The sequence below is a fragment of the Dermacentor andersoni genome, chromosome 11 (genome assembly GCF_023375885.2).
Source record: "Dermacentor andersoni chromosome 11, qqDerAnde1_hic_scaffold, whole genome shotgun sequence".
In the NCBI taxonomy this organism is placed as follows: domain Eukaryota; kingdom Metazoa; phylum Arthropoda; class Arachnida; order Ixodida; family Ixodidae; genus Dermacentor; species Dermacentor andersoni.
In genome coordinates, this window is record NC_092824.1 from 8,267,412 (window position 1) to 8,283,712 (window position 16,301).

Here is a 16,301-nt window from a genome sequence, read left to right on the forward strand (position 1 = left end):
GTTTTTTACACAAGGGTTGTCAAAATGCACTGATAACACACACAGAAAAACATGAACACTACCTAAGATAACTCTAATGAATATTCTAATAGCAAAACCCACCTCAATTTAATTTTTTTACCCGGTACGATTGTCATACTACCTCTTATAATGAACAAGATCCAATTATTTTTAAGACAGAGCAGGCAAGACAATCGTGTCTATTTTAATCAACACATTACTCATGTCCACTGACATCCTAGAAATATCTGATAATCACATATTATAAATCTAACTGCCCCTGGTGAGTCTTCAAATAAATTATTTTAGTGCATGTGCTGCTACTGCAGAATTCAAGCCAGTCATTCATGGGCATTCAGTATATTCACAAGCCTTTCAGCAGCTTGAGCCTCAATATATATCTCCGTAAACATACAAAAAATGCTTTGACATTCGCAGTAGCATTTTCCCACAAAACCTTTCTAGCACACACTCCAGGGCAAAAGTATGTGGAACACTAAATGTATTTTGTGACAGATTTCGGGGATGTTAATTCAAATCTCAGGCAAGTTTCAGATTGCATAGTGCTGAACACATTCATATTATGCACCTGCAACAGATGCACCGATATAAATGATAAATTCAATTGACTACTGCACAACTGATCAGTTAATATGTCATTACTAGAGACCGCATTACAGGCAAATGTCTATTTGTTCCCGCATGTGAAGGCTCTGCCCTTTTCACGTATAAGCATAAATTATGGGTTAAGAAGTGGTTTAGCACTCATTTTATAGTGCCTATAGATGCCTATTTCTGTGTTTTGTGCTTATACAGCCAAACCTGTTAATAACGAACTCAATAGTTCTACAAAAAGCAGCCGTTACATGCTTAGTTCATTATATATAGACTCGCCCTTAAACATGCTCAAAAATGAACTGCACTGAAACTGACGTCAGCAGTTTTAATTTGCAGCACTTTGGTCTGAAAACTAGATTTTCAGTGTCATGTTTGTTCCTGCCGCTTTTCCGTGCCTAGCTGTGCATTTCTGTTAGAAACTTCCATCTCAGGAATGAAAGGTGGCGGCATATAGCTGTTTCGAAACGGCACCCAGTTCCATCACCTGTAATTTTGAAACTGCAAGCACAGGCGCCATTTTTTGTTTGAGAGCTTGTGATACATTTTACTAACAGCAAAACATGACTTTATTCTGAATAAGAGATTGAAGCTTTCTAATTGGCTGAAAACGTAAACTTCGAAAACTACTGTGGCATGCTACTATTCTGTGAAAGCCTCAGACATCATGGTCTCGGCATTACGACCGCGCGTCAGCCACACAAGAACTGTAAAATTGTAATCTATGTCGCTTCAGGCAAATAAAATGAGATGTTCGAAAGGTAAAATGCCACTCCAAACCATTATCAGCAATGGGCAACACACAAGCAAAGCATCGCCGAACCGTGATCTCCTGATAATGGCGTAGTAGCTGCTGATCCTTTGCAACAATGCGTGGTGGCAGCACATGGTGGTGCTGCATTCTTGCCAACTCAGACCACATAGGGCCGTGTAAACAGGAACACTTGAGCTTCCCATGGTCGAAAGACATAGATGGTTATCCCAAATCACTGAAACAGGTGCAGTGCACATGGTGCCGCACGGACTATTGCGAAAAAACGACAGTAAATTTGAATTATACAAAATTCAAGCTAATGAAAGTCAAGTGAAAAAGAAATGGCTCGGTTAAAGTGCGTATATAGTCCGACGTAGCGTGAGCACGCACTCGCCACTTCACCTTGGCGAGAGCAACGTCTATAGTTCGAAGCACAGGCACAGCCAATGCAACCAGACACAGCCATTGTGGTCTGACATGCCCGACAGCAAGATGGCTCTAGCACCATCCGCACGTTTGTCGTGCCGACTTCACCAACCCACAATGTGTGGTGCAGAGAAAAAAGGTTCCCCCGCCGCTTCGCCAACGGTCGCAGACAGCCATTCAAAATGTTCAAAGAGGCGTGCGGGTTTGGGATTGTTCTGCGCATGCTCCAAAGAAAACAGCAGACGGCATGCACATGAAAGTCTAGAGGGGATAGCATTTCGGCTGTCGCAGCACAAGCAGTGTAGCGTGACTAGCCGCAACAGATGCGTGCCGAAAACGTCAGACTATAAACGCGTCTTTGCACCGTCAACGCTTATCACGGGAACAGGAGCTGTGCTCTAAAATGCACTCACAAAACGCACGACAACCTGTTGCGACGTTGGTCTCCATTGTACTTTTGTAGCTGCACCGGCTGCACGCTGCTTAGTTCCACTACAGTTGAACCCACTTATAATGATACCGGTTTTAACAATATATCGGTTATAACAATGAGAAGCTGCTGCACTGACAATTTCCGTATGTTTTCCATGGTGAAATAACCCGCTTATTACAATGCCTCGATGTCACATTATCGGTAATAACGATGAAGTCTGACTGCTGGTTGACCGAGCCGAAAGGTAGTGAAATGCGAAATCCTTGAAAAGGAAAAAATGAAATGAGAAACTCGAGCTGCTGCACAATGGGCTGCTGCGCCAACACCTGCCGCGTGCTAATTTTCTAGCCATCTCTGCGTGCCTCTCTCTCGTTGCCCTTCCGCCCCTCCGAACACGAATGGGCTGCGCGCACAGCTCTGCGGTGCCCACAGCCTATGCCGCCCCATCCTCCGAAACACAAATGGACCGCGCCAACTGCACTGCTCGCATGTTGCTCAGTGGCTCCTCATTCAGTGCAGTTCTGCAAACAGCTTAATCACTTGTGTACATCTTCGTTGTTTGCATCAAAGTCATTCCTGGCCACATGGTTTCTCGCCACTGAAACGGAAGATGGCTGATCCACTCACTGATCATCAGCAATGCACGACATTGCTGGTGGAAAGAAAGCGCACAACCGTAGATTTGGAAACGAAGTGCTTCTAACCGATCAGGTGATCGTCGCAACCGTGCTTGCATCAGATAATGACGGTAGCGATGACACGGTAGCACGATCTTGGATTGTTTCGCAAAGTGACACAGACGGAGACTAGAATCAGACAGGACGAGCGCGCTAACTCTCAACAAAATCTTTATTGAAAAAAGACAGTATTAGTAAAGCGTACGCTATAAAACAGCGGGTCGCCACTGTGCATGCGAAGAACGATAAAGGGCCCATAGCGTATAACCTATGCCCGCTGTTTCTCTAATTGAGCATTAGCACCTTTGCGTGGTTTGCGAAGTTTGCGTGAAACATGGCGGCGGTCCCGGCTGCCTGCTTCAAATTGAATTTGGTTTTGCTTTTGTAAAATGCACTTCGTAGCAAATGATTCTGTAAACGGCTTTCGTTTAATCTCAGGCCACTTCGACGACAGAGTATTATGGATAACCTTGTGTTTTCGAGATCGCTTCTCGTTTTGAATTAATCGAAGCCTAACAAAAACGTTCAAGATGTCAGCACCACCTATCGCTACAGTCAGGAAATAGTCACAACGACGGCATATGGCCTCTGAGATCTGAAGATCTCGCCGGCCAACTAAAACTAAAAAATGTGCGCTGCTTAGCGTACACTAGACCATAGCGTATAGTGTATGCTATAAGTTGCGTACGCTAAACTAAAACTGTCTACTAACAACATATGTATAGGTGATTGGAAATACCGCAGCATATGAACATGACAAGGTCTAAAGACAAGAACATGACAAGGTCAAACATATCAAGAGGTAGGTAGGGAAGCCAGAAAGCAAACAACAAAAAGACACCACTTGAGATTAACACACATGCTGTGAAGATACTGAAATTCACATTCACACAGAGACAATGATGCATGGCTAACGCAAGTCTCTCCTAATCTTTTGATTTTTGATGGCATCGATGACGCGGTAGAGCAGGCTCCCCGATGAGACGATCGTCGTGAACATGCTTGCATCAGATATGGCTGTTTCACATGCCGCGATTTTCAGTCAGTGACACAGCAAATTCCGTCGCTCAGTGACTGCCACGACGTCATGGGCTCTCCGTGAATGGATTCTAACAAATTGGTCGCACCGTCGCTGAGTCGTAGCGATCGGTGTGATGTGGGAGGGGCAATGTGTGACGAAACAAAGCGCTGTCAAAACAGGCACCTTCCTGCTTTACCGTGCATTGGTAGCTCTGTTGAGCAATGTCGCGCACCAGTTTTAGTGATGTTTTAATAGGGCTGTACCCACCAGCGCTTGCGGCTTCGGAGCTTCATAAACATTTTGTTTTTCTTCCGCTTACACAATTCGTTTAAGGGGGCACACGGCCCTTGAAAACCGAAAAATCGCGAAAATGTCGATTTCTGAAAAACCATATTTTTGGGTTGTATGTCTAATAAACTACCTGTTCCGTAATTATCAGCACCTAATTCAACCGTAAAGTACCAAAAATAACGCTACTTTTGAGGCTACTGCAGCTCAAAAAACACGCGCAAATGCCGAAATGAAGTCAAACTTCGCTCGCGCGCCATTCCCGGCCCATGCAGCCTGCCCACGTCATATTGGTGTCGTTTTGACCGTGGATTCTTTGTCTCTATTTTGCCGCCTTGCAAAATGGCATCGTCGGTGCAGTTGAGGTGCTATTGGCATTTTCCCGCGATGTGATGCGGAGCGCTGATTGGCCGGAGCAGCGCGCTCAAATCTCGCGGGTAAAGAGCGCCTGCCATTGGCTGCTGCGCGGGCGGCGGCGGCTGCTCCCTTTGATGCCGCGCTCGCGTCGTTGTTGCCCCTTGCTCCGTCCGCCTCAACATGAGCTTGCGCGCTGCTCATCGCCTTGCGCTATCTTTTAGATTATTTGCTCAGCTTTTTTTTTTTTTTTTTCGCTAGTTCTTCGCTGCACGCGATGCCGGCAAAGCCCAAGACAGTGCAGATGTTCGGTGCACGGGAGCGCGATATGCGTCTTGTACGAGCATCGAACTTCCGATCTCCCGCAGCGAGTGCCGACTGTGTAGACGCTTTTCAGCGGCGGAGCTGTGCTTTCGGCTGTCGCCAGTCGAAAATCCGACACACTGAGTGTGCCTGGAGCCGCCAGAGCTAATTAGAAGCTCCGCAGGAGCTTTCTAATAAAAAAACACGTGTTCAACTTTAAGGCCTGTTTTCTCGGAATGGATTTTTTCTCTAGTAGTGGTGCTGGGGAAGGCGATATCTCAAGAACCGCTCTTCAGATTTCTATGCCGTCTTTTTTATTCTGTTCCTGAATGACTTTGCCAGGGGTTAACAGGCTTCTTTTTTTGAAAGCTGGTGCAGTTAATTTATAATAAGCAATTAATTTTTGATGAATGTGGTCATTAATGGCTACATCAAATTCAAAGTTGCCTTAAAATTTTTTGGAGGGTAAATTAAGGAAAAGGGCTTTTAGCCCCCTGGGATATCTATCAAGGAATCATCACAGTAAATTTCAGCTTCCTACGATGTCCTGGCATTTCTCCAGGCTCTTCCTCAGGCATATACATGAATCACCTAGTTAGACCTCAATAACTCTGGAACTAATAGACATATGTTCATGAAACTTTGCAGTTCCTCATAGTTCGGTGGTGTGAACCTACCCTGAAAGTTTCATCTGGATATCTTAAAAAATAAGGAAGTTCGGTCTCCACGGTAGCCTCCCCCTTAAAAGGAGAAGCTGCACCCTATCCAGGTCAGGAGAAGGACGCCATTTCAATGTAAGGCACATACCCACTTGATCGCCACCGTCGTCAACCTCTTCTTTGCTACAAATTGTGCCAGCTGCTTACACATGCATACTCAATAGTAGCCTGTTCTGCAAAAGCAATTACTCATCCATGAAAGAAGTTGTGGCTTCCATGTAACAACGAAACTAGAGTGTACTAAACGGAACCACCCCACCAGGCAGGCACCAGGCACAATGGCAGCAGTGGCGTGAACAGTACTGGATCATCCGCATGGACTGACAGCAATATCTTTTTGCTGCAGGTTCGGTAATCAGTTCATTCTGATCATCCGTCTTCTATCTACGTCTTGGGCCTACCTGCCACGTGCGGTCAAGTTTCGCCCTTCGGCCACTACCCCGAGCAAAGCGCTGACCACAAGACGACACGTGCGGACTGTTCCTAGCTGCTGGTTTGCTGAAACATTTTGACGTCATCAGCGAAAAGGCTACAAATACCGGGACCTTGTTGGACACCGACCAAATGGCAGCAGTGGCGTGAACAGTACTGGATCATCCGCATGGACTGACAGCAATATCTTTTTGCTGCAGGTTGGTGACATCTGTTTACTCCTTTCGTAACTTCGTCACTGCACTTGAAATTGTGCCACGCCACTGCTGCCATACGATAGCATACCAGTGTTTGTTGTAACTTACTGTTAGTTATCATGGCAAAAATAAGCAAAGAATTGGCATGTGCCCTTGAGGACCTGAAGAGAGAAATTAGGATCGACCTCAAGAATTTGAAAGATTCTCTGGAACGAGACTTTCGAAATGACCTCAGAGAAATAAAAGCTAATCTAAAGTTTACTGATGACAAATTTGATGAGATGGTAACTAATTTGAAAGCAGTTCTAGAAGAAAATAAACGCTTGCGCACTGAAAATGACAACCTAAAGTCACGTTGTGATCAAATAGAAAGTCAAGCGAAATCTAACGAGTCTCGAATCGTGGACTGCGAACAGTACTTGCGAAACGCCAATATAGAAATAAAAGGAATACCAGTCAATGCTAATGAAAAACTGACGGAAATCATGATGAAGCTAGGTAACTGTATTGGGGAGCCCATATCACCGTCTGATATTGACGTGTGCCACGGGGTTTCAATACCAGGAAGCCAAACTGGAAAGAGCATTATTGTCCAGTTTGCACTCCGAAGGAAACGAAATGCTGTGCTGGAGAAAGGAAGACGAAAGCGCCTAACGGCTAATGAACTTGGGTTTTCTGAATCTGTTCCCATTTACGTCAATGAGCACCTGTGCCCTGAACGGAAGCGCCTCCTTGCGCAGGCCATTGCCAAAAAGCGTGAAACGAATTGGAAGTTTGTTTGGGTGCGTGATGGGCATATTTATGCCCGCAAATCTGAAAACAGTGCCAGACTAAGGATCACTAGCTCGAATGATTTGAATAAAATAAGCTAAAAACATGTATTCCCCCATAAGATGCCTCGAACTTCCTTCCATGGCAGATCTAAATAGCGTTTACTGTGAAAATAGCGTTGCTGTTTTTCATATGAACTGTCGTTCTGTGTGCAACAAGACTGATGAAATACATAGCCTGTTTACTTCCCTTAATTTTTCGTTCCATGCAATAATGTTTACTGAAACCTGGTACCACGATGATTCAACATACTTTGTGTTAGACATTTATACTCACTTTGCTAATAACAGGGAAACTCGAAGAGGTGGTGGTGTATCCCTGCAAATTGTGAATTCGCTTCCCGCAACAATACTTGAGAAATTCACGTTCTGCACTCCGGACTGTGAAGTGTTAACCGTTCAGAGCGACAAAAATATATTTTGTGTTGTCTACCGCCCTCCAGACGAAAAACTTGAAAATTTTTTTTCATCGTTAGAAGCACTTTTTGATTATGTGTCTATAAATGAGCATGTGCTATACCTTTCCGGTGATATGAATATTGATATGCGAACCGCATCACCAGAGCAGACAGAATTTGCTTCTTTATTTGATTCTTACGCTCTTGTGAATGTAATTACTGTACCAACGCACGTAACTTGTTCCACTTCAACTACTTTAGATTTAATTATCACTAACAAAGATAAAAGCACTATAACTTCCGGAACTTTGATAACTGACACCAGTGATCATTTTCCAGTATTTTCCTTTATTGCTAATACCAACCCCAAACATGCTTCTAAATCACCGGTGTCTTATTATCACTGCATTGATTCAAAATCCCTCGACACCTTTCGCGATGAAATATGTACAGCCAACTTTTCCCATATATTGTCGCTACCTGACGCAGATGTTGCGTACGTTGCACTAATGATTGTGTTAAACCAAATATATCAAAACTGCTTTCCTTTAAAATGCTGTCGCAAACGAAAATCTAAGAAACCATGGATTACGAATGCCTTATTGAAAAAATTAGAAAGAAGAACGAAACTATATGTGCAATTCATTAAATCCAAGGATCCTGTGAAATTGTCTCAATATAAAAAATATCGCAATAACTTGAACAAAGAACTACGTCAAGCCAAGTACAAATACTTCAGCTATTCGTTCTCAGATAATTCTAGCATGAACCCTCAGCATCGATGGCATCAACTAGGTAAACTGCTTGGACGTCGCTACAACAGTGGTCCAAACTGCATTATGCGCGATGGTGCTGTGCTGACAGAGCAGGATCTCTCAAATGCTTTTAATGATTTCTTTATGAATATCACAAATACAGCAAGCTCTCCTATTAATTCAACAAACACGTCAATTCACCAAGCACCAGGACTCTCGATGTCGATGTTTATGTCCCCTACAACCGAAAATGAAATAATTTCTGTATTCAGAAATCTTAAAAACAGTAGGGCTTTAGATATTAACGGTTTTCATATAAAAACTCTAAAGTATGTAATTGATTTGTTAGCCCCAATATTAACCCACATATTCAACCTTTGTCTCAGTAGTGGAGTATTTCCTAAACAGATGCAGATTGCAAAAGTTATCGTGATACACAAAGGAGGCAATACCTCTAAATTGTCAAATTATAGGCCAATTTCTATTCTACCGGTAATTTCTAAGGGCATAGAAAAAATTATTCACATGAGAATAACTACTTTTTTAGATAAGCATTCCGTTTTGTCGAATGATCAGTTCGGATTCAGACCAAAAAGATCCACTGAGTTGGCACTGCTCAAACAAAAGGAACTCATCATAAATGCTTTTGAAGACAAGCTCCTTGACCTCGGAATTTATATTGACTTTTCGAAAGCCTTTGATTTAATCAATCATGACTTGTTAGTAAACAAACTAAACCACTACGGTATAAGAGGGATTCCTAATTCTCTGATACGGTCTTACTTTCAACATCGTAAACAAATTGTAGCGCACAATGATGCTCTGTCTGATGGCCAATACATAAAATCGGGCGTGCCGCAAGGCAGCATCTTAGGCCCTTTGTTGCTTTTAGTTTACTTAAATGATATATTTTACACTAAGCTACCGGTGAACCTTACTGCCTACGCAGATGACCTTACGGTGCTCATTACGGGTAGTAGAGAAAATGACTTATCCTCTAGAGGTAATGAGTTTTTGCAATACATGTGTCAGTGGTCGCAGGAAAATTACCTAAAGGTGAACACAAGCAAAACTAAAGCCATAGTATTTCGAGTGAAAAACAAAGTTGTAAAAGATGTTATGCCTAGGTTTGGGAACAACTATATTGAAATCGTGCGTACTATCAAATGTCTGGGTGTAATCTTCTCGGAATCGCTTAATTGGGATGCCCAAATTAATAACATAAGATCAAAAATGAATAAAGTGAATGGGGTGCTATGCCGTCAACGGTATGTGCTATGAACAAGAATTAAACTATTAATCTACAACGCTTTCTCAGTTCCAATACTTAACTATTGCCACACTGTCTGGGGCACAAGTACGAAGCATAATTTATCCAAGATTATTGTTACTCAGAAACGTGCGATAAGATTAATTGCTAACATACCATGGTATGCCCACACAGAAAGCTATTATTCCGAGTTTAACATCATTCAAGTGCCTAATCTTTATGCCTTCAGATTAATTCTTATGTACAAGAATGCTATTATAACAAACAACGCAGATATGTTGACACTATTCAACCTTCAAAGCCATGTGCCCATGTACAATGTACGCCGTTGCACCGCTTGGTCTACACCGTTTTGTCGGACTGTGTACCGTTTTCAATCAAGCGCCTATAAACTTCCCTGTTACCTTAACACACTTGAACGTAATAACATCTCACTGGAAGAAATATCGAAAAATAAATTAATTAGTGTTTTGCCGCTCCTGCACTAATGTATGGTGTTTCATTCTGTTTTTGTATGTCGCGCTATTGTTTCTTACATCATTCAATGTTAACAAATGCACTAAGGCTGTTGTCAATTTTGTACGTATATTTTCTTACTGATCCCTACTGTATTTTTTGCCCTTGTACGTTCACAAATTTTGCAATGTACTCCAATGTTTCTAGTATTCTCTGCGTTTGTCATGATTAAGCTGTTTCTCGTCATACTGTCATGTGGGGCGTAATGGGGTTTTTTTCAAGCCGCTGCATGCGGCTTTTACCCTTACGTCCGCTCTCATTCTGTATTCTGCGGAAAGAGAGAAATAAAGATTATTATTATTATTATATTATTATAACGCCGCACAAGCCGCACGCTCGTACTTGCAGTGTGGTGCAGCGTCTCACTCACTGCATCTGCAAGCTGTTGTAAAGTCTCCATACTTTTAAACGTTAAAAAATGGCGTACTTATTCTATTATGGAATAATAATAGGAAAATTCGAATATGTGACTAGTTTCTGTAGTATAGTGTCGCCCCCTGTCAGATCTCTGTGTCATCGCACATGTATGTTTTGTAATTGCTTAGCTAGATGGCGCACCCCCCTTCTGTCATGCGACAAGCTTGGACCAATCGGGAGGTGCCATCTAGCAGGTGAAGCCTTTATAAGTAATAAACAGCCGCAGGTCGGCGGAGTCTTCGTTCCGGTTTTCATCGGGAGCGGTTAGCTCCGAGTCTCCTTTACTGCGCCGGCGCTAGCCGCGCGTTCGCCCGTCGGGGCCCCCCGCTTGCCTGCCGCTGCCGACACAACATCTTTTGGCGACGAGGATGGGATTCCCGCAGCGGTTCCGACCGAAGCCCCGGGACACCAACGAGCTTCGTAAGTGAAGCGACCCTTCCCGTGTCCGCACGGCAGGCAAACGCCGCCGACGCACTCGGCGTCGCGAGGCTTCCGAGCCTAGGCCTTCTCGTCCCCTTTGTTCTTCCTTGCCCATTCCTGCGGCGAGCTCCGGCTTGCCTCCTGCACTGTCTCCTGCACGCTACCAGGCATGGCTTTTACGGCGAACCTTCCCGTTTTTCTTGAAGTGCCCGGCCCACCGTTAATCCCTTGGTATCGCTGGAAAAAAATTTTTCAGGCCCACCTCGAAGCGGCCGGCGGTGGCGACTGGACGGACGCGCGACGAGCGTCCGCGCTCGTCAGCGCTCTCGGGCGTGAGGGACAACGGAAGTACTTCGCAGACGAGGAGCAGGAAGCAGCAAGGCAGTTAACCGGCGCAGCGTCACCGTCAAGTGAAGCAGCAAGGCAGTCGACCGGCGCAGCGTCAACGTCAAGTGATGCGGTCCCGCCAGCGTCAGAGTTTCCGAGACTCTTGGAGCGGCTTGACCGGCTGTTCGCCGCGTCAACAAATGTCCTGGCGGAACGGCACGAATTCACCAGTCGGAAGCAGTTCGACGGAGAAGGATTCCTGGAATTCGTGACCGCATTGAAGGAGAAGGCGGTACAGTGCAACTTCGGCACAACCTATGGCGAGCGCGTCCGAGACCAAATCATACATGGGGTAGCGAACGTCAGCGTTCGCGAAAAGTTGCTGGCTCATGGCGAAACCCTGACCTTGGACAAGGCAGAAGAAATTGGACGCTCGTTAGAAGCCCTACATCGAGCGAACCGCGCGTTCGACTCGGAGAAAATACAAAGAATTGAGGCAGCTCAACTTGGCGCTCCATCGACGAGCCAAGATGGCCGACGTAGTCCGGGAGGCCATGACGATGGCCGACTTCTTCTGGGAAGCCGCCAAGATGGCCGACGTAGTGCAGGAGGCCATGAAGATGGCAGACTTCTTCCGAGGAGCCGCCAAGATGGCCGCCGTCTTCCAAGAAGCCGCCCAGATGATCGACATTTTCCGCGAGGCTCCTCCGGGACCCGCAATGAAGCACAGGATGCGAAGGACCCTAATTTCGAGCATAGTTCATGCGACCGGTGTGGCAGTACGAAGCATGTTGCAACGTACAGGAATTGCCCCGCAAGGAACCGGCGGTGCAACGCCTGCCACACGTTGGGTCATTTTGCATCAGTATGCCGAAAAACCCGTACTGTCCAGCACGTCTCTTCCGCAGAGACGCGGTCTTCGTCAACTTCCGCAGGACAGCCGTCCGCGTCTGTCTTGACGGTGAGCACCTTGGAAGCTAAAAGGGATTTACAAGTCCCGGTCGTAGTTAACGACGTCGCCATGCGGCTGCTCGTGGACACAGGCGCGTCTGTCTCATTGATGACAGCCGAGGATTTTGGAAAGCACTTTGGTCGACAGCACAGACTGTCACAAACAGTGGACTTGAAAAAATTCTCCAAGCAATGCATCGACATTCAAGGCCTGTTTCAAGCCACTGTCCAATTTTTCCAAAGGTCATGCTCCGTCACGTTCCACGTAACGACTACAGGAACATCACTGCTGGGTTTAGACGCCATCCAACGCTTGGGCATACAGATCGACGGTACGTCGCTGACATGTCGTCTACCATCGCTTCCTTCAGTACAGAGCCCCACAGGTGTGCCTCCGGGTTTTGATCACCTTTCCAGTGACGAGTTGGGCCTCGTCAACAACTTTGTGCACCGAATTCATCGGCAGCAAGATGCGAAACCAGTATCTTCAAAGTTGCGCCGACTACCCCTGGCTCTCCGTGACCAGGTCACACATGAATTGCGACGTCTCGAGGACTGCGACGTCATCGAGCGCGTCGAGGCTACTGAGTGGGTGTCTCCACTCGTGGTGGTGCACAAGAAGGATGGAACCATGCGGCTCTGTGTAGATCTACGGGAACAGGACAGTCTTGTGTCTCAAGTTCAAGAAAGGGTCTTGCAGAAACAGTCGCAGACTAAACAGTACGTAGACAAACGTAGAGGTGCTCAGGCAACTCGTATCAAGGTGGGAGACACCGTCAGAATCAGATTTAACAGGAAAGGAATTTTTAAGTACAGTAAACCTCGTAAAGTCAAGGCCCAGATAGGACCATCTATTTTTGTACTTAGTGATGGGCAAACGTGGCATGTGTCTAAGTTAACCGTAGTGATGAAGGATCCAGCAAGTGGCACATTGTGTACAAGTGATAGAAACTTTTTGTACTCATATTCAAACTTGGATAGTCATTCCGATGACTCGTCTGTAGTGACATCGTCCTTTCATAGGCATCAGTTAAGTAGTTCGTCTGGCTGTATCACTTCCGAGTCTGCACAGTCAGCAGTCGTCTCTGATTCCGTTGGGGAATTGGTAGCCTCCCAGGACTTGTTGGGACGTCGAGAGGAGCTTCCTGGGCAACCCTCTCCAGCTTTGAGCGACAACCACATTCAGTTTTCCAACCAGGGGGAGGTAAATAATAGTGGGACGACTGGGTCTTTAAAGTCGACCGATACGCGTCGCAACCCCCTAAGTTCTTCTGAAGTACGCACGCGTCCTCATCGTGACAGAAAACTGCCTCCGTGGCTCGATGATTTTGTTTCTGTAGTGTAGAGCGTATTTACGTCTTCGAAATGCCACGGCTAAGGGCCTCGTTGTGACATTTAGCAGACAGTCCACATGTTTCATTAACACAGGTATAAAATGTGCTCCTTGTTGCGGTGCAGTGAGTTTTGTGCCGTGTTTCTTGTTCGACTTTATTTGAGTGACTGCCTGTGTTTTGGTGCCCAAGACTGGTGCACGTGTATGTGAACTTGGGCAGGGACGGACTGAAATTGTTGTGGACTTAAGTGCGTGCTTTGTGTGCGACTGGTGCGCGTGTGAACGTGGGGGGGAACGAACTGAAATTGCTTTTGGACTTAAGTGCGCGCCTTGGGTGCGCGTTTCACTGTATGCTTGCTTTGTTTCCAGGGGGGGATGATGTAGTATAGTGTCGCCCCCTGTCAGATCTCTGTGTCATCGCACATGTATGTTTTGTAATTGCTTAGCTAGATGGCGCACCCCCCTTCTGTCATGCGACAAGCTTGGACCAATCGGGAGGTGCCATCTAGCAGGTGAAGCCTTTATAAGTAATAAACAGCCGCAGGTCGGCGGAGTCTTCGTTCCGGTTTTCATCGGGAGCGGTTAGCTCCGAGTCTCCTTTACTGCGCCGGCGCTAGCCGCGCGTTCGCCCGTCGGGGCCCCCCGCTTGCCTGCCGCTGCCGACACAACAGTTTCCATGTTGTTTTTATTTAACGATGCAGGCATGGATACCATATGGGGGGGGGGGGGGGGCAACTTTGCGCATCACTGTGACAGAAATCGCAATGCCACAAATGCATGTGAAAGCTGTCAGCAAAAATCACTCTGTGATGTGCGTGGCAGAAAGATATTTTTTGCCCCAATCGCGCCATGTGAAACAACCTTGAGGTGATCGTCGCGAACGTGCTTGCATGAGATAGCGACAGTAGCGATGACGTGGTAGAGCAGGCTGCCCGATGAGTCAATTGTCACGAACGTGCTTGCATCAGATAGCGACGGCAGCGATGGCATGGTAGGGCAGGCTGCCCGATGAGGCGATCATTGCAAACGTGCTTCCATCAGATAGTGACGGCAGCGATGATGCGGTAGGGCAGACTGCCTCAACATTGTCCTCACAGGAGGCCCGGCAGATGATTCTGCCCCTCTGGGGCCTCGTTTTCGTGAGGAACCTTCTGTTCCACTACATGGAGCACCTGGATGCCTTGGCGAAGGATGTCGGCAAGCTTCGCGTAAAGCATGCAAGGCTGACGGATTTGGGGTTTTCTCATGCAAGCCAGTGAGAAGTTTGTGGCGACATGCTTGTGGTGATATCGCCTCAGCGTTTCCTTCTGGATTTCTCAGGCTGCCGGGGCAGCTTTCTCACAATCTTTAAAAGGCCCCTTTTGGGGCCACCAAAGCGATGCCTACACGGTGCTTGCATACCACTTGCCATCCATGGCGCCTCTTTGCAGTTGTTATAGCAGTGCCATTCTTTAACACCGACAGCCGCGGCTTGTTACATGTGATCGGATTGTTACAATTATCGGTGGCAGTGCGGATTTAAATGTGCAATGCTTTCAATACATTGTTGGACGGACCACGGCAGCTACTTCGAATTATCCTAGATTTCGAATTATTTAGCTTTTACTGTACCTGCTCCTGTGCTACAATGTGCGGTATAAATGTGCTGCTGCTGTTCTAACTTCTAGAAGATCTTGTAAACATACACTATTCAACGCTTCTTTTCTTACTGGAACCTTTAAACCATTTGACACAAATTATAGCTTCTTTCATTAAGTTTTCCTGGCGTATTTTATGTTTTTCTTGCTTTCTCCACTTGATGCACCATTGTAAGCACGAATATTTTTCTACTGGATACACACTGCTTGCGCATAGTGCAAGAGTAAATGCATCAATAGGACTGACAACTGACCAGAAAGTGTTGTGAGGCGTTGATGGAAATGAAATGATAATTATTCATAGTGAAAGAATCGAGCACGCTGTTTGCGATTTAAGCAGGAATTATAATTTTTAATTGGCAAAGAAAGTCTCAAAAACCAGCGAGTGGCACGTCCCCGTGATGAAATCTTGGTGCTCGGGATGTAGTATATGAGATTAATGTAGGTGAGTCGGCTGTTATTAAGTACAGCCCACTTCTTGCTTAAAATTGCAGTTAATATATTATTAGACACTCACACTTTATTCTATGCATATTACAAAGTAAGGAAAGTCCATGCTAACAAGCAGCATGCGCGTCCCAAAATGCTTGGCGATGCACATGCTGTTGTACGCATGCAAGTTTGCGAGTAAGCACCCAGAGATGTGGAGTCTCCCTGTAAGATACAAAATGCCATTGACTAGTTGTGCCATAAATGGATGCCAGCACCATACTATTAGCACATGTGTGGCTACGGCAACATGCTGAACTGCATATCATGGGTAAGAGCGTTGTTTCGTTTTCGAGAGAACTTAACTAGGTTTGGCCAAAAAGCATTCTTGACTTAATTATGACCAAAGCAGTGGAACAGGAAACCACGAAAACACGTAGCTATTATTGTAGAAATAATTTAACACTTCGAAAAACATGAATTGCAGGAACATCAGCTTGATAAACAAAATATACTTTCTCACAGCTACCGTCACACTTGTCGTCTGCATCCCACCAATGCTGGCATATAATCGCTATCGTGCTCTACTATCACCGTTTTCAGCATGCTTCCAGTGAACGACTACATCCACCCTGCAGATAGAGAAATTCCGATAAATGTTCCACAGCGTTTGCCGCGTTAACACTTGATTATTAGACACTGACCGGTAAGCTTTCCTTTGCAATAAAAGAAAAATGGGTACCATGACAACTGGGTGTCAGTCCCTTTGTGTTGGCTGCAGTACGCGAATTGACAAATG

At 45.7% G+C, this 16,301-nt stretch overlaps 2 protein-coding genes across 2 annotated transcripts in view; one reads left to right on the forward strand and one right to left on the reverse strand.

The window, feature by feature from the left end:
- Window positions 1-16,301, reverse strand: part of Polr1A (RNA polymerase I subunit RpI1) — a 329,206-nt gene that overhangs the window by 169,194 nt on the left and 143,711 nt on the right. The window lies entirely within an intron of this gene.
- On the forward strand, window positions 1,847-14,008 carry LOC140214144 (uncharacterized). Its single transcript, XM_072285504.1, has 3 exons — window positions 1,847-1,883; window positions 10,632-10,825; window positions 11,082-14,008. The coding sequence occupies exons 1-3, from the start codon at window positions 1,847-1,849 to the stop codon at window positions 13,446-13,448; spliced, it is 2,598 nt and encodes an 865-aa protein (XP_072141605.1). The 3' UTR covers window positions 13,449-14,008.